This window comes from Coregonus lavaretus, assembly GCF_964263955.1.
Source record: "Coregonus lavaretus genome assembly, chromosome: 11".
NCBI classification, from domain to species: domain Eukaryota; kingdom Metazoa; phylum Chordata; class Actinopteri; order Salmoniformes; family Salmonidae; genus Coregonus; species Coregonus lavaretus.
Genome location: NC_139998.1, coordinates 17,845,226 through 17,869,091, shown reverse-complemented (window position 1 = coordinate 17,869,091; position 23,866 = coordinate 17,845,226). Strand labels below are relative to the sequence as shown.

Here is a 23,866-nt window from a genome sequence, read left to right as displayed (position 1 = left end):
TCCTATGAGACCAAGGCTTTACTGTTCCTACAACACCACGGCAGCAGAATGGAGGCTGGAGCATAGCTGCTATATGATTGACATACTGTATAGCCTAGAAACCAACATACTATACTGTGGCTTCATTGAATTATGAGGAAAAGGGAAATAGATTGAAACGTACTATGCTACATCACATGTTCTGGTTAACCAGGCTAAGCTGTGATGTACTGTGCTACAAAGAGATGTGCTGAGTTATGCTACATACATTAGGCCACACAGTGTTCAACTAGCTCTCACAGTCTCACTTCAGAATTAGATGTTCATCCATGTTTCTCAAACATCACATTTCGAAGTTGTTGCAAACGTCAAACTTGAGGTTAAGTTTAGGCATTAACTCGAAAATCTTAAGGTTAGGCATTAACTCCAAATTGTTCAGGTAAGGGTTAAGGTTTGGGATAGGCTTAAAACAAAAATATCAAAAACAACTTTCTATGGCTGGATTCAAACTTGTTACCTTTGGAATCAGAGGCAGATGCTTACGCCCAATGTTCCCGCACACATTTTTGGGCACTGAGCAAATTTCAGGTCTGCTGAGCGCAAACTTAAACATTGTGAAATATCTGTGCAACTTCCGGCACGCGTTTACTGTGAACACTGAGGCTGTACCCACTTTAAGTTACAGTTTTAACAGTGGTCAAGTAGGCTACTGTGGCTAGTTGTTCATAATGTAGGCCTACCAGAGTGGCCTACTAACAAAAACAATGGAGAAAAATGCATCCCATAACATTTTAACATGGAAATAGCTGGTCTATCATTCCGCCTACAGTAGAAGCAAATGTGTGGTGTTCAATGTAGGCCTACATTCCATGAGACTTAAAAAAAAAACATGCAGTGCTTGACATTAACCTGTTTATCCACTTGTCCTTCCTTTGATGCAAGAAACCACTATACAAAATGAAATTCATTATTATTCCCATACCATTATTACAGAGAATCAGACAAATTATGCTACCCTCTGCCTATTGGCTACTTAACTTATTCAAGCCTGTCTCAAAATACAACACTGCCCCTTTAAGACATAAAAAAAAGCTCTTTACCTGACTCACTTTTAAAAGATGGCTAGAAATGCAAACATTTTGTGCTCTTGTAGGAAGCAACCACTCCCCCATTGTTGACTAGACATTTGATATAACTGGGCTAATACTAACTAGCAAAGAATATGAACAAATGTGCACACGTGGCTACATGCATCTCTCGCTTTGATCTCAAAACAAGCCCATCTACTCACTACCGCTCATGCTGTAAACACAGTCCAGTTCAAAGTAAATGGCACATATCCATATATGGCAACGACTATTTGCATATAGTCCTACTGCAGCTCTGATTGGTTATGGCACACCGGTATGTGTAGAGTACGGGCCTGAGTTGTGCCTGGCAATGCATAGTTCGTTTTGTTTCGGTATGTTACATTGAAAGTGGCTAATATTACATTAATTCGAGCACAATTCCCACAGTAGAGAGAAACGTTGATAGTGTTAACTAAAGGGGAAAACTCTAGAAAGTTGAGTGAAGTTCAATCTCATGCTTCTCTGCGCTGGCTGATATTTCTTCTGCACAGCAGTCCTAGGGGGGCTGCGCAAACACGCGCAGCTTAGAGGGAACATTGCTTACGCCCATTCACCACACCCTAGCAAAACATGAAACCTACTTGAAGGTAACAGTGCTCACTGTTGCCCCTAGTGGACAGTTTCCACGTCATCTCCCGACGTCCTCAGACGTCGAATACTGACTTGTATCACGGTTGACCTAGCTCACAGTGTTATGCTGCAGTCACACACAGCTTGTGTGTGTGAAAGAGGGGGTCAGGTAGGAAGGGTAAAGAGGGACAGTGGGTGAAAAACAGAACCACTCTAGGTGGGTCTGCCAAGAACAGAGGGTACCTTCATGACAGCTCTGAGCCTGCAGCAATAATTCAATAACACACAGAAATGTTATGCAAACACGTGATAAGACAGAGTTTTACTGCATGACTGACTCGTAGCTCTCCATTTGATTGACTGGGTGTGAGGGAGTCACAGACACACTGGGTTGTCTCTCAGCCAGCTGTGCGCACAAACGGCTGCAGCCATAGTTCACTGATCATCTCCCCAGTCCGACCCATGACAGAGAGGAGCAGCTTCACCTGGAAACCAGGGGTTTCTCAGCAACATCCAATGACGCACTCTGAGACACAGACAACGCTGAGAAAAGACAGGACTCACTCCTCCAGAATTAAAACAGAAAATGTTGGTTATATAAAAATGTAATAGAGTGGATGGTGAATTTTTCATACTCAGACTCTGGTGTTTGGGTTGTGAGTCCTCCTTGTGATGAACAAAATACTGATTTATAGAGTTGTCTCCCACTCACACACATACACACATTGCACACACACAGACACACAGGACAGGTCATTTGGTGGTCAGGGGGATTGGAGTCTCATTTAGATTGAAGGGCTGCAGCTGGCGGGGCTGTTTTATCTGTCTGCTACTGAAATGAGAAGGGTCAGAGAATAGGACGACACACCTCCATCAAACAACCCCACAGATCTGGCAATGTGAGATTCAGCCAATCAGAGGGTGAGGACAGGGGGCGCTTCCAGGGCATCATGGGTAAACCATAGGGTTGCATCAAACGGAAGAAAACAGACTGAAACCAGGAGGGACTACCTGGACTTGTCTAATAAATAAAACATTGATTTTCATTTTCCGTAGCAAAACCTTTTCCATTGCTTGCCATAATGAACACAACCCAGCTCCCCACTGGTTCTTGTAGTTGTCATGTGTTTACCATCAGAGCTTCCCTCGTACAGAAGGCAATTTATATTGTTCTATTATTATGTCCTCTTCACCATGCATGTCGCGATGCTGTTTCTCTTTATGAATAACCCAGTATGATTCTTAGCAGTTGCTGTGTGTGTGTGTGTGTGTGTGTGTGTGTGTGCGTGCGAATTGCCATTGAGCCAACATGCAATCAGAGACATCTCAGAGGCATCCATCATTAGCGACAAACACAATCAGTCCTCTCTGACTGCATCTGACAACCACCCACACACACACCTCCCTTGGAGTAAAGGCACATGGACATGTGTACACACACACACACACACACACACACACACACACACACACACACACACACACACACACACACACACACACACACACACACACACACACACACACACACACACACACACACACACACACACACACACACACACACACACACACCAAACTCAAAATCCAAGCAGTGTACAAAAAGTGGTAACAGAAAAAATCATACAAACACTTCCTGAAAAATATTGTTGGTATCAGACAGTGGTTTAAGGCATGTCTGTAAATCGCACAGGCGAAGAGCAGAGTTGTTATAATTGCTTTGCAATGCCTTTGATGCCCCTTTGGATTATCCATGTCATAGCATATTGCTTTTTTCATTGTTAAGTGCCTCATAAAATCGGCATTAATATGTGCTCATTGATTTGTGCATCGCTGGATAATCTCTCCAGACACTAGCCACCATTTGCAAACGCAAGCACACAAACATGAAGGCACACCCACTCAACCAGAGGGGAAGTGTGCAGCATCAGTCACATGGAGATCTGTCAGCCTGAGCCCCGCCTTCCCACTGGAGACACATAGGGAAATGAATGGATGGGTCCAGATGGGTCGATTGGAGGAGGATGGAGGGAGGGGTGAGTCCCCCATAATGCTGTGTGCTGGCTGAAACAGTAGGAGCATGGAAGTAGGTGGTTTGTGCTGGTGTGGAGCCGTGTGTGAAAGATTTGCCTTTGTCTGTGCATGTGTGTGTGTTTGTGTGTCTGTGTCCCAAGGCCTGGCTGGCTGTCACAGTGCATTGGAGAGTTCCGTTTTATCTGGAGAGGCAGAGCGCTCCTCTGATTGTTTAACTGTGGAGCTGCAACGCCTGCATACCAGCATACAGAAGACAACAACCAGAGACCGGGGGATGGGGGGGAGTCAGTCTTCCGTCCTCTCTCCTCCGTCCTCTCTCCTCCGTCCTCTCTCCTCCGTCCTCTCTCCTCTGTGACCCGGAAACCAATAAGTGGTCGAGTGGTGTGTCAATTAGTTTATAGGCGAACGGAAGACGGTCCTCCCCTCGATAGCCTCCTTTTGGAGAGGAAGCACAAGTGTATCCTACCGCGGAATTGTTTCGATATCTGCCACACCCCCTTTGAATCAGCTGTTGTTTTGTCAGAGGAGAAAACCATGCACACGTTTAAAAACAATTTTCTACTTTTAATGCTTTATCTATAAAATGTCTCGCAAAACGAACTTCACTTTACACATTTATATACCCAGGCCTTGTCTAGCTCAATTTATATCTCCCTGCCGTGAATATTAATTGTTCCTGTCTGAACACGGCTTTTCTCCATACCATAAAAGGCGATACGTTCTTCATTATCCGACAAGAGCTGTCTTCATTATGGAGCCATGGAGCCGTGAGGCCGTGTAGCTGGGGGTGTAGCCCATAGCTGTACATGTCACCCAATCCATCGTACCACACCATCAATCAACAGCATCCATTGTGCCGCGCAGAAAAGCAATGAGCCACATCAATAACTGAGCCGGTTTGCAATCCCCAACCCATGAATACTAACCCTGATAAAACAATGGCTTCACACATACCGACTCAGAAAGACACACGTATAGACACTAGGATGCACACACAAGCATGCACCCTATCGACCCCGCATGCACACGGACACACACACTCAGAACAATCAATGCTTTTGGTTCAAGAACCATCTCCTTCAGTTATTGATAAGGAAAAGTGTCCAGACAACCCAATCCACTTTAACACAAACTATTCATCAAACATTACACAATCCCACCACAGACAAAGTGTTTTAGCAGCTTTCGTACCCCGATAGAAACCGGGGGAATAATTTGAGACATCAGCATATTGGCTACAGCTCATAATAGTATTTTATCCACATACATAGACAGTCGAAGAGGACGGCCTCAGGTGAAAATCAATTAAATCTCTCTTTATAATCATTTTCAATGTATGCACATCCACCTCACACTGAACACTCTCCCCTAGGACATGGTTCATCTCCATTACATTAGCAGCATTACTCTTTTGAGTTTTGTTAACCAGAGGCCCAACTGGTGCCATGATGACTACTGGTTCCCAGTTATTGGACAGAGCATGCTTCTCCTCTCTCATCATAGTCTCCCACTGCAGTCATTAGCCTTGTGGTAAGACTGTTAAGACTGTTATTCAAACACACAAATCACTGCTCTGGACCAATGCAATGTCTGCCATCCCTCTATTGTGATGTGGATAGTGCCACAGCTGCAGTACGGATCCACCATCCAGGGGGCTACTCAGTGTCGCTCCAATGAGCTTCCACAAACAAAGCCGGAGACCGAAATGAACCACAAAGGTAAAGTCAGCGACGAGGAAATGTGTGGAGAGTGAGGGTTTACATTGAGAGAATGGTTGACAATGATGGCAGAGAGAAAGTGCTATTGGTTGGTCTGTCACACTGTTCTATTAGAGCAGTGTATTGTACAGAGATGGTGTATTGTACAGAGATGGTGTATTGTACAGAGATGGTGTATTGTACAGAGATGGAGAGTCACACTGCGATGGGGAGTCATGCTGCCTCAAAACAAATGCACGTGACTGGCACCGCTTTTCGATTTACAGTAATTATGAGTCACATAGATCCCCAACCTCACGCACACGCACGCACACACACACACACACACACACACACACACACAGTGTTTCTCTCTCCCTTTGTCACCTCTGCAACGATCTATCCACGCACCAGAACAACAGTAAGAACAAAGCTATTTACTCACGAAGTTTCCCCAAAGTAAAGTAAAGGTGACTAAGTGAGTGTTGTTGGCCCATTAAAGGGGCAATCTGCAGTTGCTACATGCATTTGTAGACCTATAAATTAATGATATGTACCCATTGATTCTTGAAGATTATAACTTACTAATGCCTCATGAGCTTAGTTCATCTGTCGTACCCCATCAGAACCCAAAATATAAACTTGTTTTACTCCAATGTTTGTAAACAAAGAAAATGTAAACAAACACTATATAGCCTCAAAACATGGTTAGAACTGTGAATTTCATATCATGGATGGTCAGTCATTGCTCCAGCCCCGTGGTTACATTTCTCCAGCCACATCCCTCAGCCTTTTACCGAAACAGGGGCGAGGAAAACACTTTGTTATTGTTTCAACTGCTGATTGTTGCTTTAAAGGGGATGGCTACTTGAGTGCAACAGGAAGACAAGCTGTGGTGTGAAACACTTCATCCATCACGGAAAAATAAACACGTTCTCTCTGACGTCAGCTCAGTCATAAAGAGAGTGCCTTGGCTAATCAGCCTCGCCCCCCGACTAGCATTGTACTGAGAGTAGCTTCTAGATATAGTACCATAAGAACTACAACTAATGTCTACTCAAAGTTCAGAACTTGGGAAGGCCTTATTGGGACAATTTCATTGTGAATGCAATGATATTTCTGTAAAAATTAATTAACTTGTGTCCAAACTATTTTTATTTTTATCTGGTGTACAGTCCTCCTCTTTCCTGTTGGCTCTGCGGCGCACAAGGGTTCAAGTGTCTGTCAGTCTGTCAGGTTGGATGTCATGAGGAGAATAACTATAATGAGCCATTGTCCATAGCATGTCAAGCCCAAGCCTCAGTTCTAATCTAACTCTCGCTGCTTGTACACACTTTGGTCGACTTGGAAGGATGAACTGTACAGTTCAGTGGGTCGGTCTCTGTGATATTTTAGTCGTGGACCATATTCAGTATTAATAAACATGTTCAAATAAAAATGGCTGAGCAGGGCAGCTTGTCTGTCTGTCGGGGAGGTGTGATGTGTGAGGTGTGCAGTCAGTGATATGATTAGCAGGTGTGATGGACGAGCTGTCCAACCAGCCTCAATTAAACAATAAGCACTCCACAGGGCTCGGCCAATGACAACGGAAGTCAAACTGCAGGACGTCGGAGCACCATGGCGCAGCGCTGCCAAGTCAGCTGCCCTGGGTTTATTAGTCTGGGTTCAAATACTATTTAAAATATTTCAGCTTTTGCTTTTTGTCTGCCTGGAGTTCCAGATGGGGCTGGGTTTGCACTTTTAGGACTACTCTATTGGTCCCATTGCGCCAGGCAAGCTCAATCAAGCCCGGATAAAGTATTTGAACTGATTTCGAATAGTATTTCAACCCAGGTCTGATTAGAGACTGTGCTATGGCTCTGCCTGAAGAGGCTCCAGACTGAGCTTCTCCATAGGGTGGGGTTTTATGATGCCCAGTTCTGCCACCTTGGCTACTGCCTGCCTGTTGTTACTTCCTTTTATTCTTCAGGAGTTTAGGGTTTATTAGGGGGAGCTGTAAAGACTCAGACGCATCTACACACAAACGTACACACAATATTCTTAGAGCACTGGCAATGCACGTTAGGAGTGAGATGAAACGTTTTTGATCTGATCAATCTCTTACTGCATATTTCCAATGAGGGATATTATTGCACACAGGGCATCTGCTTATTTCAACAAGCTAAGCCACTGTTATCCCATCTGCTTGTAGATTCAGCCTTAATTAAACATATTGGTCATGCATGATGTCAGAGTCCAATCCAGAGAACTGTGCATGTGAAAGCACACATGGATGGAGCAGAATATGAAGCTCCCACATACATTGACATCCCAGAACAATGTGGCCAGGATACTGACCATTTTATAGCCATGATTTGATATCAAAATCAGACTAAAGGAGTATCTCTTTATACCAAACCTCCCTACATTAATTTATATATGGGATGCTACCTAAGTCTTATAAAGGCAATATGGCTCTGTGTCTGAACATCCAATGATATCACCATCTTTATTATAAACTTTGAAATGGTGACTATGGTTAGAGTATCCAACAACGATGACACTTGGATATCCCAGCCCTAGTCAGTTCATTTGTCATGAGATCATCGGCGGCTATGTCATCCTTTCCACTTGGACTGACTGGCCAGTGAATGGACCCTGGTTGGGTAACACACACTGTGTTCCTTCCAGAGTTCATTTCGCTACATAGTTTAGCACACTTTCTCGAGGGGACAGCGGGACAGGAAAACAAATGTCTAAAGTTACAAAGGAGGAGGAGGGTGTATGTGTATGTGTGTGTGTGTCTACGTATGTGTGTGTGTGTCTATGTGTGTGTGTGAGAGAGATGGTGAGGGGGGAGTTCAGTCACTTTGCATGTGTGCTGGGGGGATTGTATTTCACACAAAACTCACACTGCACTTAAAGCTAGCGTATTGGGGAGACCCTATGGAGAACACACACAGGTGGCAATGTGGTGGAAATATCCCCTGTTACCTAAGCTATAGAAACGTCTCTCTGTATCCTCAAACAGCCAGAGAATTTCGCCATCAAACTTACATGAGTCAAGGAGAGAAATGAGGGGCAAAGCAATGGAAAATTGAGTCAGAGAGGAAGTAAATAACATGACTGGACCTTCCCAAACCATGTGGAGAAAACTGTCCTTTTGTAATGAACAGAATGTGATCCCTCCATAAAACGCATGAACAGAATATCAAAGGATTATATGGTGGAAATAAACCAGGGTAGTATTCATTAGGGCAGACTGTAGCAAAACAGAGAATGGACACATTTAGTAGTCCTTCCCTGTTTCAGTCTGTTTTCTTCCATTTGGTGCCTAATGAATATGACCCTGTTTAACCAGGCGGACAGGTCAATACCCCACTGACCAGTAGGTGGCACTCTGTCCTATGGTCTTCTAGGCAGACAGGGCTGAGCATTCAGCTGCTGGGTGTGCCATGAGAGAGAGGTGGAGTCTGGTCCCAGGGAGGGTTCACCTGAGGTTCAGCCTGAGCTGTGTGAAACTCTGACTGGGCACACACTGCTGGGGCCAAGACTAGCCCTAGGACTCCTCAGAGAGCGAATGTTTGCTTCTTGCTGTTGAAAACACCCCTGTACTAAAACTGCCAGCAACGCTGCAACTGTGAATAAGCCATTTCTTGGAGATAAAGATAATTAATACATGTTGACGTTTCGAGCGTGGAGAGTATGAGAGTATTCATTTAAAGTAAATGAAAAAGGACTGGACTTCACTGCAAAACAAGGCAGCGTTCTGATTTCCCAGAGAAATGGCTAACTTAATTATCTGATGTGGCTTATGACTATGAAGGAGTGCCAGAGACAAATTGACATTGCCTCTCCTAAATCTTGTCATTTCTAACCCTGGTGTCATGACGGCCCCCATGCAAGTTAGTTTCATCGTCAGATATAAATCTTCATTTGGGCTGTGATAGCTTAAGAGGACCTTATATAACACAGCCTCTTTGATTTGCTGCAACTGAATAGCAGCTTTGCCAACAGACAGGAATTGACTTGTCCTTAGGAACTGAGTGTGTGTTTGTCTGTAGTCGGCATCTTCAAAACCAACAGTTTCAACATGGTGCCTGATACTGCTTTACATGTGAAGTGGAAACCTACAGTATGTAATGTATAACCCACAAGTTAAAAGAGAAACCAAGTGTATCACCGGTACACCACAAACAGCAGGCTTTATGCTAGCTCTACAAAACAACATTTTCCACAACACTGAACACCCAACAGTGTTCAGTCAGTCTCCATACTCTGTAGAGAGAGAACATGCTTGTCAGCCTCTCTCGCTACTTTGTATGACAGAGCATCAATCTCGCATGGCTGGCCTAGACGACTACTAATCCTTGCTAATGTGGGGCTGAAATTAAACGAGCTCCTTCTGCAAAGTGGTTTTCTCACTTTTAGTCAGATGTGATGAAGGTTGAGAATAAGCAAAATGTTGTATTTTGATTGGTTCATGCTGATTAACCTCCTACCCTGAATTGAGGGACTGAATTGAGGACTTGTAGTGTGTGTCATTTGAGCACCCTACAATTATTATGACATCCTGGCTTCTGTGCACTAAAATTTACCATTCTCAAAATCAAAGCTTAGAACAGTAGCATGCATACTGTAACATATGTAGATCTGTGACATGTAGATCTGTAGATCTGTAGATCTGTGACATGTAGATCTGTAGATCTGTAGATCTGTGACATGTAGATCTGTAGATCTGTGACATATAGTACATCAGGGATAGGCAACTAGATTCAGCCGCGGACCAATTTAAAATTATTATTATTATTTGTGCACTGCAAATGTGAAAATAACAATCAATTCATAACTTGATTACATTGAGACACGATCACATATGTCACAAAAATAATATTTGTGGGAATACTTGGGAACACATTTCCTAACAGTTTTTCTGAATTCCTGGTGATTTGACAGTCTTTTTTGACCAAAAACTAAAATTTCAAAAAAATCACAAATTGGCCCGCAGGCCGCCTGTTGAAAACCCCTGCAGTACATCAATATGTAATATAATGACATGACAAGATGACACTGCTACAATATACTATACATTATTGTATTTGCTTGAATATGTCATGCATATCATGTCATAAGCACAACACATACTAAACTGAAAAACACATACAGTACCAACACACACACACACATCTGTATACAATACATGCTGAGTTTTGGATTTGTTCTATATACACTATATAGAACACTTACTCATTGAAGGGTTTTTCTTTATTTTTACTATTTTCTACGTTGTCGAATAATAGTGAAGACATCAAAACTATGAAATGACACATATGGAATCATGTAGTAACTAAAAAAGTGTTAAACCCCCCCCTCTCTCAACCAGCTTCATGAGGTAGTCACCTGGAATGTATTTAAATTAACAGGAGTGCCTTCGTAAAAGTTAATTTGTGGAGGGGGGGGGGGGGGGGGGGGGGTATACAGAAGATAGCCCTATTTGGTATGAGACCAAGTCCATATTATGGCAAGAACAGCTCAAATAAGCAAAGAGAAATGACATTCCATCATTACGTTAAGAAATGAAGGTCAGTCAATATGGAACGTTTCAAGAACTTTGAAAGTTTTTTCAAGTGCAGTCGCAAAAACCATCAAGCTCTATGATGAACCTGGCTCTCATGAGGACCGCCACAGGAATGGAAGACCCAGAGTTACCTCACAGAGTTCAAGTAACAGACACATCTCAACATCAACTGTTCAGAGGAGACTGTGTGAATCAGGCCTTCATGGTCAAATTGCAATGGACATTAGACCGGTGGAAATGTGTCATTTGGTCTGGAGTCCAAATTGGAGATTTTTGGTTCCAACCGCCGTGTCTTTGTGAGATGCGGTGTGGGTAAACAGATGATCTCCGCATGTGTATTTCCCACCGTAAAGCATGAAGGAGGAGGTGTTATGGTGTGGGGGTGCTTTGCTGGTGACACTGTCTGTGATATATTTACACTTAACCAGCATGGCTACCACAGCATTCTGCAGCGATACTCCATCCCATCTGGTTTGGGCTTAGTGGGACTATCATTTGTTTTTCAACAGGACAATGACCCAACACACCTCTAGGCTGTGTAAGGGCTATTTTACCAAGAAGGAGAGTGATGGAGTGCTGCATCAGATGACCTGACCTCCACAATCCCCTGACCTCAACCAAATTGAGATGATTTCAGAACGCAGAGTGAAGGAAAAGCAGCCAACAAGTGCTCAGCATATGTGGGAACTCATTTAAGACTGTTTGAAAAGCATTCCAGGTGAAGCTGGTTGAGAGAATGCCAAGAGTGTGCAAAGCTGTCATCAAGGCAAAGGGTGGCTATTTGAAGAATCTCAAATATAACATATATTTTGATGTGTTTAACACTTGTTGGGTTACTACATGATCCATATGTGTTATTTCATAGTTTTGATCTCTTCACTATTATTATACAATGAAGAAAATAGTAAAAATAAAGAAAAACCCTTGAATGAGTAGGTGTTCTAAATCTTTTGACCGGTAGTGTAGACTAGAGGCAGAAGACATCATATTACCAGTAGAGCAGAGCCAGGAAGATCATGAACAGGCCCAGGGACACAGACACTCCACTGGGCACTGGCATCTTCAGGATGTTCATAACCACCTCCATGATGCCGATCACCACCTCAGACCAACACTAACACCGGCCAAATACCTCCTATAGAGAGAAGAGAAGGTAGAGAAGAGATTGTATTTATGCGAGTATGTAGGAATGGTAAAAATGAGGGGTAATTGAAAATTGCTCTTATTCGAAACTGATATTTGGATTAAAATAAAATAAATTAGCAAAAAATAACAATCTTCCCTGTCATGTTGTCCGGTGCCAAATTTCAGAGTTTTCTTTAGGAAAATATGGCACCGGACAACATGACAGGGAAGATTTTAATTTACCGGACATTTGAGAAATTTAATGGACATCCATATGCATTCAGATTCAACCTGGCGCAGCCAGCGCAATCAATAAACGAGGGATGTTGGCCATATGAGCCACATTTAAAAACTATTCCTTGTGTTTTGTACAGCATATGTTTTTATGAAGATTTTAGAATATTCACATGAAAATCTTTTGCCAATTGGATGGAAACCTAGCTATAGACACCCTAAAGACTCTGGCAAGTGTGCTAGTCCAGTGTCACTTTGATTATGCCTGCATATCATGGTTCACCAGCAGCCCCAAACATCTAAAGAATAAGCTACCAGCCAAACAAGCTTGTAAGAATTGTACTTAAACTCCCCCCTCATACTCATCTGGAGGTTGAGCATTTTTTTGTCTCTATGTATGTAATTGTACATATATTTATGTAAAAAAATAAGGACCACAATGGAAATAAGTCCTCAACTTTATTGTGCAATCCCGGTCATTTAAAAAAATCTTTGTATATGTATTATTTTAACTGACAAATACAATTAATCAATCCAAACTGTGCAGCGGCCAATTGATGAATGGAAAGAAACATCTGTAACAAAACACCAAAAAGTTTTATGACATTCAGAGATTGTCAAGCCAAGCCTTCGATACTGGGTAACCTACAAGGTAGGGAGGGATGTTTTTTCTGTTTGTGGAGATTGACATAGTCTATTTATTGTGGTGTTGAGAACACAAACCATGATATTGAAGTGCCCGAAGTCAGTATGCTTTGTTTACTGGTTGTGTGGTGCATTGGCACAGAAACCTGTTGGTGGAAAATGTGTTGCATATATTTGATATATTTATAAATATACAAATGTTGAAAATCTGATTTCCCCTTAGCTGATTATTGTCTGCAGCCGGCTCTGATCGTAGTGTAATGAAACAGGCAGGGAGAGTGAGCTCGTCTGTGGTGGTTGGCGAACCCTCAACCTTCATCAACAGTGCCACAAAAGCATGCTGAAGTGGCAAAGTCGATATCCACGTTTATAAACACAGGGTCGCTAGAGTTATTGTTATTTTTGTACATGATTTTGAGTTAATTCTATGAGGGGGAGGGTGTTCAATTTATTTCACAGTACAAGGGGAGGGTCATGTGAAAATATTTGTAATGTTGGGGAGGGAGGGGGTGCATTTTTTTTATGACACCTTGAGTTGGATCAGCCCCTCCCCCCCAGTACATATGTATCTGTCCTTTAGCACATTGAATAACACCTTTTTAAGTGGTTTAGCTGTTACTTTGTGCCCTGGTCTCCCCTATGTGGCTGCAATGGGAAGTCAAAGCATTTAAAAAGTCAGATCATGACGCATGAGATGATGCAAGTGAAAGATGTGCTTGTAAAAAACACACAATGGCTGTTGACTTACACGTTAAAAGTTGTACTTAGCCAGGTTATGTAATGGCGACAGGCGCTCTTGAATTAGGCTAATCATGACTTGCGATCACCCGTCTGGACCAACAGGCTAGACTTGCCCCAACTTTCTTGAGATTTGAATGTTGGTATAAATGCTAATCATGAGTCAGGTTTGCTAATAAAGTGAAGTTATTTTCCTTCAGTTTTTGCATTTATTTTGTGTGGTTACTTCGTGTTTGGCGCCGCTTCTTCGGATGCATGTTCGCACATTTCACGACGCGCTCCAGCAGACGTGTGAGTGTACATCCGCGGTTAATCCACAAGCGTGCACACCTGTTCCCAGCAGGTTCTGCCATTTTATATTTGTTGTTTATTTGTTAATCATGAGATATCTTCTATTGTAAAATGCTTGAGTATAAGGCATTTAAATACTGTGATAAGTCTGCTTTTAGACAGTTCTATAGCCTCTGTGTTGTGTATTTTAACAGTTAACCGGTGATGTGCACCCCTGTTCATTGTAGCTATGGTTTAGCACAAAGGTATTTCTACCTGGCTTTCCTAGTGTTCTTGATCAACATCGAGGAGCTCTGATGAGTAGGCCTATCAGTATGTGGGTAGGCTGTATTTTGTTTCACAGTAGGCCTACTCGTAGCCTGTTTCCTTAGGTCAAATCCAGTTTGGATTGAGTTCAATTCGTTTTGGATTTCTTGGATGAAGTTTTTGTTCATCGTTTGTTTGTTTTGTAAGTCCTTTTTGCCTATGTTTGCAGACATTAGGCCTATAATTTATCCTAACCACTGCTATAACTAAGCTATCCTTATTTTGTGAATAAAACACACTTTTTGCACCCTACTCAACCTCCTGCCTGCCTGCCTGCCAGCAGTTAAAGCACATGTCAGTACATAAGAAAAACACTTATTCACAGACTGCTCTGGGCCTACTTCAACTCTCTCAAACTCTGCAGGTTTGGATTTCCAAGGTAACATCCCCTTCACTGTCAATTATTCGTTTTAGCTCTTCACCCTTCCCCTACTTAGAGAGAGCCCTGAGGCTGAGAGCCTCCTCTGTCCTGTCTGCCCTGCTGTCCTCTGTAACAATGTGTTACTGAATGATCAACCCTCTGAGAGGAACATACAGGCCAGGCCTGCTACTGATGATCACACACTGACCTTCTGAACAAGCACAAGCACACTCAGTCACACTCAATGTGTGGTACAGACTGGAGAAATGAGCTAAATTAGTGCAGTACACTCTGGACAATAATGTAGCCTACAGGCCAAGAGACAGAGACTAAGCCTATAGAATGGCAGTGTTCAGTGTTTCTGAATGTTGTGTGGTATGAAACACAGTTGATAAAAAATAAATAGACTATGTTTTAGCATTGATGGCTTATCTTTGCCTTTACTGTGTATTGGTCATGTTTGAGCTGTGCATTGTTTCAATGCACATGGCTCATAACTCAAAAAAGCAGATGAGTGGAACAATCATTGTCAAATCAATCTAACTGTGTTTACAGATAAAAGGCTGCTTCACAGTGTAACCCAGTTTCTTTTCATAAGCAGGAACATCACCACACTGCAAACAAACAGAAACCACAAGGGCATTTGCACACAAGCAGACAAAGAAAGCAAAAACAGTTCACAACTTACATTAGCCTCCTGAAATTAAGCAAGACATAGTGTATTTAACATTCATCATATTACTCTTACATATTAATCAAAATAAATACTGCATGCATTTTTCATAACAACCAAAAACATATGTTTTGCTTTTGAACCAGAAAACAACAGTTATTTGGCTGTTTATCAAAGTTAGCTGGCTAACTCATTGAACCTGCTTTGTAGTATACCCCACAGGTCTAGGAGGATGGCATAGAGTTAATAACATGATTCAAAACAGTCATCTATTCTGATGGAAATTCATCTCAATTAAATTCTTCCTACTATAAGCCAGGACATCATGACCTACAGCCTTATTCTTAAATGGATTAACTTGTTTTTTCCCCCTCATCAATCTACATACAATACCCCATAATGACAAAGCAAAAACAGGTTTTTAAAAATGTTAGCAAATTTATTAAAAATAAAAAACGTAAATATCACATTTATATAAGTATTCAGATGCTTTACTCAGTACTTTGTTGAAGCACCTTTGGCAGCGATTACAGCCTTGAGTCTTCTTGGGTATGACGCTATAGGCTTGGCACACCTGTATATGGGGAGTTTCTCTCATTATTTTCTGCAGATCCTCTCAAGCTCTGTCAGGTTGGATGGGGAGCGTCGCTGCACAGCTATTTTCAGGTCTCTCCAAAGATGTTAAATCGGATTCAAGTCCGGGCTCTGGCTGGGCCACTCAAGGACATTCAGAGACTTGTCCCGAAGCCACTCCTGCGTTGTCTTGGCTGTGTGCTTAGGTTCGTTGTCCTGTTGGAAGGTGAACCTTCGACCCAGTCTGAGGTCCTGAGCGCTCTGGAGCAGGTTTTCATCAAGGATCTCTCTGTACTTTGCTCCTTTCATCTTTGCCTCGATCCTGACTAGTCTCCCAGTCCCTGCTGCTGAAAAACATCCTCACAGCATGATGCTACCACCACCATGCTTCACCGTAGGGATGGTGCCAGGTTTCCTTCTGGAAGGTTCTCCCATCTCCACAGAGGAACTCTAGAGCTCTGTTAGAGTGACCATCGGGTTCTTGGTCACCTCCCTGACCAAGGCCCTTCTCCCCCGATTGCTCAGTTTGGCCGGGCGGCCAGCTCTAGGAAGTGTCTTGGATTATGGAGGCCACTGTGTTCTTGGGGACCTTCAATGCTGCAGAAATGTTTTCGTACCCTTCCCCAGATCTGTGCCTCGACACAATCCTGTCTCGGAGTTCTATGGATAATTCCTTCGACCTCATGGCTTCGTTTTTGCTCTGACATGCACTGTCAACTGTGGGCCCTTATATAGACAGGTGTGTGCCTTTCCAAATCATGTCCAGTCAATTGAATTTACCACAGGTGGACTCCAATCAAGTTGTTTTGTGAATATTTCTCAAGGATGATCAATAGAAACAGGATGCACCTGAGCTCAATTTCGAGTCTCATAGCAAAGGGTCTGAATACTTATGTAAATAAGGTATTTCTGTTTTTAATTTTTAATAGATTTGCAAACATTTCTAAAAACCTGTTTTCGCTTTGTCAATATGGGGTATTGTGTGTAGATTGATGAGGATGTTTTTTTATTTAATCCATTTTAGAATAAGGCTGTAACTTAACAAAATGTGGAAAAAGTCAAGAGGTCTGAATACTTGATCGTGTCCCCGCTTATAAATATCTGGACATCTGGACTAACGAAAAGCTTTTTGAAAAAGCATGATGAGTTAGTTAAGAAATTAAGAATTAAAATGTGCTTATTTTATAGGAATAGGTCATGCCTTTCATTAAATAGCAGAAAAATAATAATTCATTCGACATTCATACCGGTTATAGACTATGGGGATATTGCCTATATTAACACAGCTGCCAATTTATTGAAGCAATTGGACAGTTTATCATAGCGCACTACGCTTTATACATTTACATTTACATTTTAGTCATTTAGCAGACGCTCTTATCCAGAGCGACTTACAGTTAGTGATTAGATATTTTTTTTATACTGGCCCCCCGTGGGAATCGAAAAAACAACCCTGGCGTTGCAAACGCCATGCTCTATCAACTGAGCTACATCCCTGCCGGCCATTCCCTCCCCTACCCTAGACGACGCTGGGCCAATTGTGCGCCGCCCATGAGTCTCCCGGTCGCGGCCGGCTGCGACAGAGCCTGGATTCGAACCAGGATCTCTAGTGGCACAGTTAGCACTGCGATGCAGTGCCTTAGACCACTGCGCCACTCAGGAGCTCAGGAGCTCTTATAACAGGCGATAGGTTCAGTACATATCACTGCATTCTGTATCAGAAAGTAGCCTGGCCATCTTTGAAGTCTTGTAGATTGATGCATTGCACTCTTTTTGTTTATAAATATCATCTGCATAAACTTCCACCCTACGTTACGTCATTGTTAACTTATAGACGTATGAGATACCAGACAACATGCTTGTGAAATTAACTATTCAGACTAGACTTCTGTAGGAATTCAGAATCCAGTTAGTGAAATATTTGCTTAGAAGCATTTCACACATCAGCTAAGGTAACCTCCATCAAAAATCCCTTACCCTACTATTATGGCCTTATCCCTTGTTTATTTTCTTGCCAAAACAATTCAGTGTGCTGTCTCTGAGCAACTCTCTTGCTATCTCTCTCAGAACAACCTTCTTGACCCTAACCAGTCAGGATTCAACTGACACTGCTCTTCTCTGTGTCACGGAGGCTTACCACACTGCCAAAGCTGACTCACTCAATTCAATTCAATTCAATGGGCTTTTTTGGCATGGGAAACATATGTTTACATTGCCAAAGCAAGTGAAATAAATAATAAAAAATGAACAGTAAACATTGCACTCACAAAAGTTCCACTCTCCTCTGTTCTTATCCTCCTAGATCTATCTGCTGCCTTCGACACTGTGAACTATCAGATGACACTTAACTACTTTTCTCCTACCCCCTTCTGACACCCAGGTGGTGACCTGCATCTGCATGCCTGGCAGATATCTCAGCTTGGACGTCGGCCCACCATCTCAAGCTCAACCTCGACAAGACGGAGCTGCTCTTCCTCCCAGGGAGCGCCAAGACCTCTCCATCACGGTTGACAACTCCACAGTGTCTCCCTCCCAGAGTGCAAAGAACCTTGGAGTGACCCTGGACAACACCCTGTCGTTCTCTGAAAACATCAAAGCAGTGAGTCTCTTCGGAGAGTCACTGATTTGAAGCTCTTCGGAGTCCTGGCACCCCCAATGGTGAAACCAGCTTCCCCCTGAAGCTAGGACAGCAGAGTCCCTGCCCATCTTCCGAAACCCTACCTCTTCAAAGATTATCTTAAATAATCCCACATTAAATTGTACAGATAGCCTACCATACCTTTTTATTCACCATGTTGTTTTACTTTCTTGGTGTAATGACATGTAGCCTAATACAACTGTATTCTAATTTCTAGAACAATTTCAAACAGTATTTTGCCAATTTCCTTTCATATAATTCAACAATTCGTTCATTTATGTTAAAGTTTGTCCAAGCCACGTACAGAGACTGATAAATCATACTATGTACCGACCAAGACCGTCTAGAAGAGATGGCTACATTGCATTGAGCTGGTGTCACATTATGTAGCCTAATTCGACTGATATCGTAGAATTTGACGTCAACAAATATGGTGCTAGCTATCAAATAACCCAGGTCAAAATATGTGCTCGTTTAATATGGTATATTTGCATTGTAATACGATTGACTAGTGTTTGATAATGCCACAATGTTGCGTTATGTCACTGAAGGTTGCGCGTGATCACAACTGGTACATTTAGACACATTACAGCAGTCACTCGAAGCTTCAAGTGTTACAGAGAGTGAACAAAATTACACAGAGTTACTGTATCTATTTACGTTTTAGTTCTTACCTCGTTTTTACTTGATTGTAGACTATAGTTGTTAGACCATTTCTGGTTGTTGACACAGAAGAGAAGAATACGTATTGTAGTTCTTTAGAAGGACTACATTTCTGCGTGGATTTTGCTCCCTGGTAGTTGAAGTCTTTTTGCTCAAGCAAAAGCAGCTGATCCGATAAGGATAGGCTATATAAAGGAATTGTGTAAAGTAAAACAATCTGTTATCAAATTGAAAGGCTTTTCTATCAACATACTTGGCATATATAGATTGGGGAATTAAATAAATCAGATTAGCCTATTGCAATGCATTTGTATTACTCTGCAGAGAATATACTATCATATGTGCCTGTATAACAGAGTTGGTTTACAGTCATATATGATACTGTTAGTAGCCTAGTTAACAGTGGCCTGAACTAGAATAAGCTTTCTTGCCTAGCATTGGGCTATGTACTGTAGGTTTATGGCTGACTTTATGGAGAACAGGTGATCTGTTCTAATAGTTATTTTATGTTTTATGTTTTAGGATTCCAGATGATGGCTACAATGGTATGAGATCCTATTAGTATTTTAACTCCTAATTCTATGGGTATGCTTGACTCTGATCAGATTTGATCAGATGCAGAAGTTGCTGTGTGGAGAGGATGAGAAGGATGTCGAACAAGGTGAGGTGCACGCAAAGTTGGCAGTGCACTGACTTTAGAGTCCAGATTGGTAAATAGGCTATAGGCCTACAATCAAATGAGGTTCTTGATGTTATTTCACCGGCACCACCGTATTTTGTTTTAGACTCATGCATTCAAAATATCCATAATAGCCTGCTGAATGTATTATTTTAGTGATGGTTCTATATGAACCCTATGTTTACATCACTGCACATTATTTTTATATTCTTATAAACAGGGTGAAAATAAATATTCTCGTTAAGAATATAGAATGTACCGGGGTGTGACTGGGGAAAATAGTGCAGAGGGTGAATTTTAGTGTTGCTAGCAAATGACAGATTACTCACATCTGTGTGAGCCTATGTAATCTGATTCCGCTCTAGTTCATTCTGTGAAAATATAATGTCGTCATACTGTATGAGTGCTTGATACAGGCACGACGAATGGCCCACAGAATCATTCAACACAATGCAAATGCACATTTCTAAAACTAGACCCAGTTAATACCGGGTTAATGCATAATAGTTCATGACATGTTACATTTGCACTTGTTCCTGTAGATCTTTTGGTAATAATAGTGGTTAAAATGAGGTTACTACGCACCTGATATTATTTGTGTTAGTTAGGATGTCATTTTTTATATTAGGAGGTTGCCAACTTGGGGGAGTTAATTACAGCATAATTACAGCTTAATTAATGATTGCAATTAGCCTGTAGACCAGCATTTCCCAAACTCGGTCCTGGGGACCCCAAGGGGTGCACGTTTTGTTTTTTGCCCTAGCACTACACAGCTGATTCAAATAATCAACTCATCATTAACAACAGTAAGCTTTGATTATTTGAATCAGCTGTGTAGTGTTATGGCAAAAACCAAAACGTGTAACACTTGGTGTCCCCAGGACCGAGTTTGGGAAGTAGACCCTATTTTTTTATGTTGCTTAAATATATAACATGAATCAGACAGGTGAGATGTCTAAAAACATTTTGCACAGTCGGCAAGCCCCATGTTTTTATAAATTAAGTCTACCACATCCACATGCATATAACCTATAGCCCACTATTATTTTATATACATTTTTATATGTTGGCCTATTCTCCAAATATCAAATTACATTAAACGTTCTAAATTAATAGTTACAAAGTTACACTACACGTAAATGTTAAGACAAAGACAAATATATGCATTTTTTCCCATGCTATGACTATGATCGACTCGATAGTCAATTGACTATACTGTACACCAAACTCGCTCCGCTCGCATTGCAACTTTTGCAGGGACTCTACAGACATGTCGTACACTAGCTGAAGTCAACCTGCAATTTGGCTCAAAATTTGAGCCAAAAACCAATTCACAATCGGCAGGGTTTTGTTGCAGAAATAATACACTATATTTTTTCCCGTGGACTGAGCACGAATTCGTAATCTTGGATGGGATTTTAGATTTTTATTCTCACTAATGAACTGGGCTAGTTATGCAGGAGACAGCGACTCTGTCAGGGGCTCAAGATGGCAGATTTTTATTGAGTTCTGAACAGAAATCTAGCTTTATTTTTTGCCATGAATAACAGAAGTCCTTGCACTGATGGCCCCTGTATACGAAGGTAAGATATGTTTATATCTGAAGTCTTTTTGTGTTCAACCAGTCTTGTATAAAATAATATTGCGAATAAGAAAGAGGCAAGAGAGATAACTGTCTTGCACCCTATAGCTTCTTTGTATCACAACATGATAGAATGATGCATTTTCTGTTTAGTCTTTAGTTTAGCTCCATATTAGTTTGATAATATGTGTCAGATTATCATAATAGTTATTGCTCTGGTTGCAAACATATAGTGTGACATCGATGGTCGAATCATTATGTAGGCTACAGTCTGCATCCCTAGCCGTCATAATTATTCTCTTCTGATGTTCATGTGTGATATCCCACGATTTGAATCAAGTCGGCTACAAATACATTTCGAAATCTTCATTTGAAAGCTATTGTATTTGATTCCGAATAATCTTGGTGTTGAAATTAGACCATTGCTCTATAGCCTACAGAGGAGAGAGAAAGGGCGAGAAGAAAGAACATCGCAGTTCGCACATAGTCACGCAACCGGAGAGCAAATTTAGCCTAATTTATCTACATTTAAAACCTACAGTTAAAATTTATGGTTAAATGTTTAGTGCTCCATAACGTTTATTCATTGGTGCAAAGATGCATTTTCAACCAAAAAGCAAAGACATGCTTATGTAGCCTACTGCTGTTGCTGCATTACGTCTGTGACTAATCCCATTGAGAGAATTGTACTCAGCATGTTGAGGAAAAATGCTTTGCCCTAAAGACATAAGAGTAGAGGAGAGTGCTATTCTGTTCTGTTACAATGTTTCACATGGTAAAGAGCCTTATTTCTTGGAATAAGGCAGAGCAGATAGGGACAGGTCTCATGGCTATGGTACAATTGTAATGTTCTATACAGTACCTCAGTGTTGTGATGACTACCAGGGCAAATGTTATTTGGTCATCTACTAATATCCATAATCTTTTCCTATTATAGGCTACTGCACAATACACCTCCATGCGCTTTAGTTTAAAAAAATCATATATTCTTGTCATTAACCTGAAAAAAGGAAACATTACTTTCTTTTTTGGTTAGGGTGTAATGTGAAAATGTATGTCTTTATAATTGCCATTTGAGTATTTTACTATTAGTCCGTGCTCCCTCTGCTGGTTTAACTTGGAATACAACCCTTTGTAACAAACCAGTAACTACATATACAATCACATTTAGTTTGGATTTTTGATTTAGTTTGGATGTTGGTGTAGGTCTAAGTTGTGACAAAACAAATAGCGTAGGCCTAGTCATTTTTATGAAGCATGTCATTCCAATTTAGGTCTATATCCTCATGAATCATAGGCTACAGCTGAAACTTTAGTTAGAGAGGGACAAATGACAGATTATTTAGTAGGCAATTTGTTTCACTAGATTTGTGAAACGTAGGCTACATGCATGGTCATATCCTTTATGTCAATCCAGCCAGACTGATTAGTTGCAGACTGGCTAGAGAGCTCTGCATGTTAAACTCAACAGCCAAATAGGCTTGCATTAGCATGAAAAGGAGAGTTGAAATGAGACTCCACTGTGCAAGGTAATTAGTTGAAATGGCAATCCCTGGCTTGCCTTTCATCATGGCGAGAAGCAGAGGAATTAATTGTCTACCTTCTCTGCAGCCAGGAACAGCAATGGAAATGGGCACATCCACTGGTGGAAAATGGTGACAGGGACCATCCATGTGCAAAGAGACCATTATGATGCTGGTATTCTGTGGACATTCAATAACCAAGACTGAAATGTCTCCCTCCCGAATAATTGTTTTTCTATCTGTAGCCCTTTCCTGCAGTCAAATGATCTAGTGGCCACATGGGTGGAATGTTATTAATATTTTTCATAATTAATAAACATTATTTCAAAAACCCGCAGAAAATCCAGTGTTTCTATGTCAAAAGTTTAAAAAAATATATTTCATTCTTCTGTGATGTAATATTGGGACGCAAACTGAATACATTTCAACTTAACTTATATCTGACATGGTACAGGTGTCTTCTTTCTTTTTGTTGTCCGTAACCATGGGTGTGAGGTGTATACTTTTGTTTCAAAGTAGATTTCTTTAAGACTACCAAGAAACACTCTGTGTGACCCTGATTTAGCCCACTGTAGTAATGTTAAAGGTACTGTGCAATAGGCACTGCCTCCTCCAGGTTTTTTCTCAAGATCAATTTAGTACCAACAAACCGCTGGAATTTGATTTGATCAACAGTGTGCATATGGAATCCGAGGGTAGATGAGCTAGTGTCTTCGGGACACTGTGGTGGTGGTGGTGGTGGTGGTTCGGAGCCAGACGTGCCAGTCTTGCCGCCCTGGCCTGGCCCCTGCCTGTCTCTGCCCTGTTGAGTTTGTGTGTTAGTCTAAGCTCTGGCTGCCCAGCACCCTGTGAGCCCAGTCTCCCAGTC

At 41.6% G+C, this 23,866-nt stretch overlaps 2 protein-coding genes across 8 annotated transcripts in view; one reads left to right on the top strand and one right to left on the bottom strand.

The window, feature by feature from the left end:
• Positions 1–19,314, bottom strand: part of LOC311137066 (thromboxane-A synthase-like) — a 93,933-nt gene extending 74,619 nt beyond the window's left edge. The window contains exons 1-2 of the mRNA XM_084171396.1: positions 19,226–19,314; positions 11,960–12,102 (exon numbers count right to left, since the gene is read on the bottom strand). Of these exons, the coding sequence (XP_084027522.1) occupies positions 11,960–12,054 (95 nt within the window). The 5' untranslated portion in view covers positions 12,055–12,102; positions 19,226–19,314. The remainder of the gene's footprint in view (positions 1–11,959; positions 12,103–19,225) is intronic.
• Positions 19,315–21,161: 1,847 nt separating this feature from the next.
• LOC311137065 (homeodomain-interacting protein kinase 2-like) overlaps positions 21,162–23,866 on the top strand; it is a 96,856-nt gene continuing 94,151 nt past the window's right edge. For all 7 annotated transcript variants that reach the window (XM_084171394.1, XM_084171393.1, XM_084171391.1 and 4 more), the window contains exon 1: positions 21,162–21,476. In XM_084171394.1, the coding sequence (XP_084027520.1) occupies positions 21,458–21,476 (19 nt within the window). In that variant the 5' untranslated portion in view covers positions 21,162–21,457. The remainder of the gene's footprint in view (positions 21,477–23,866) is intronic.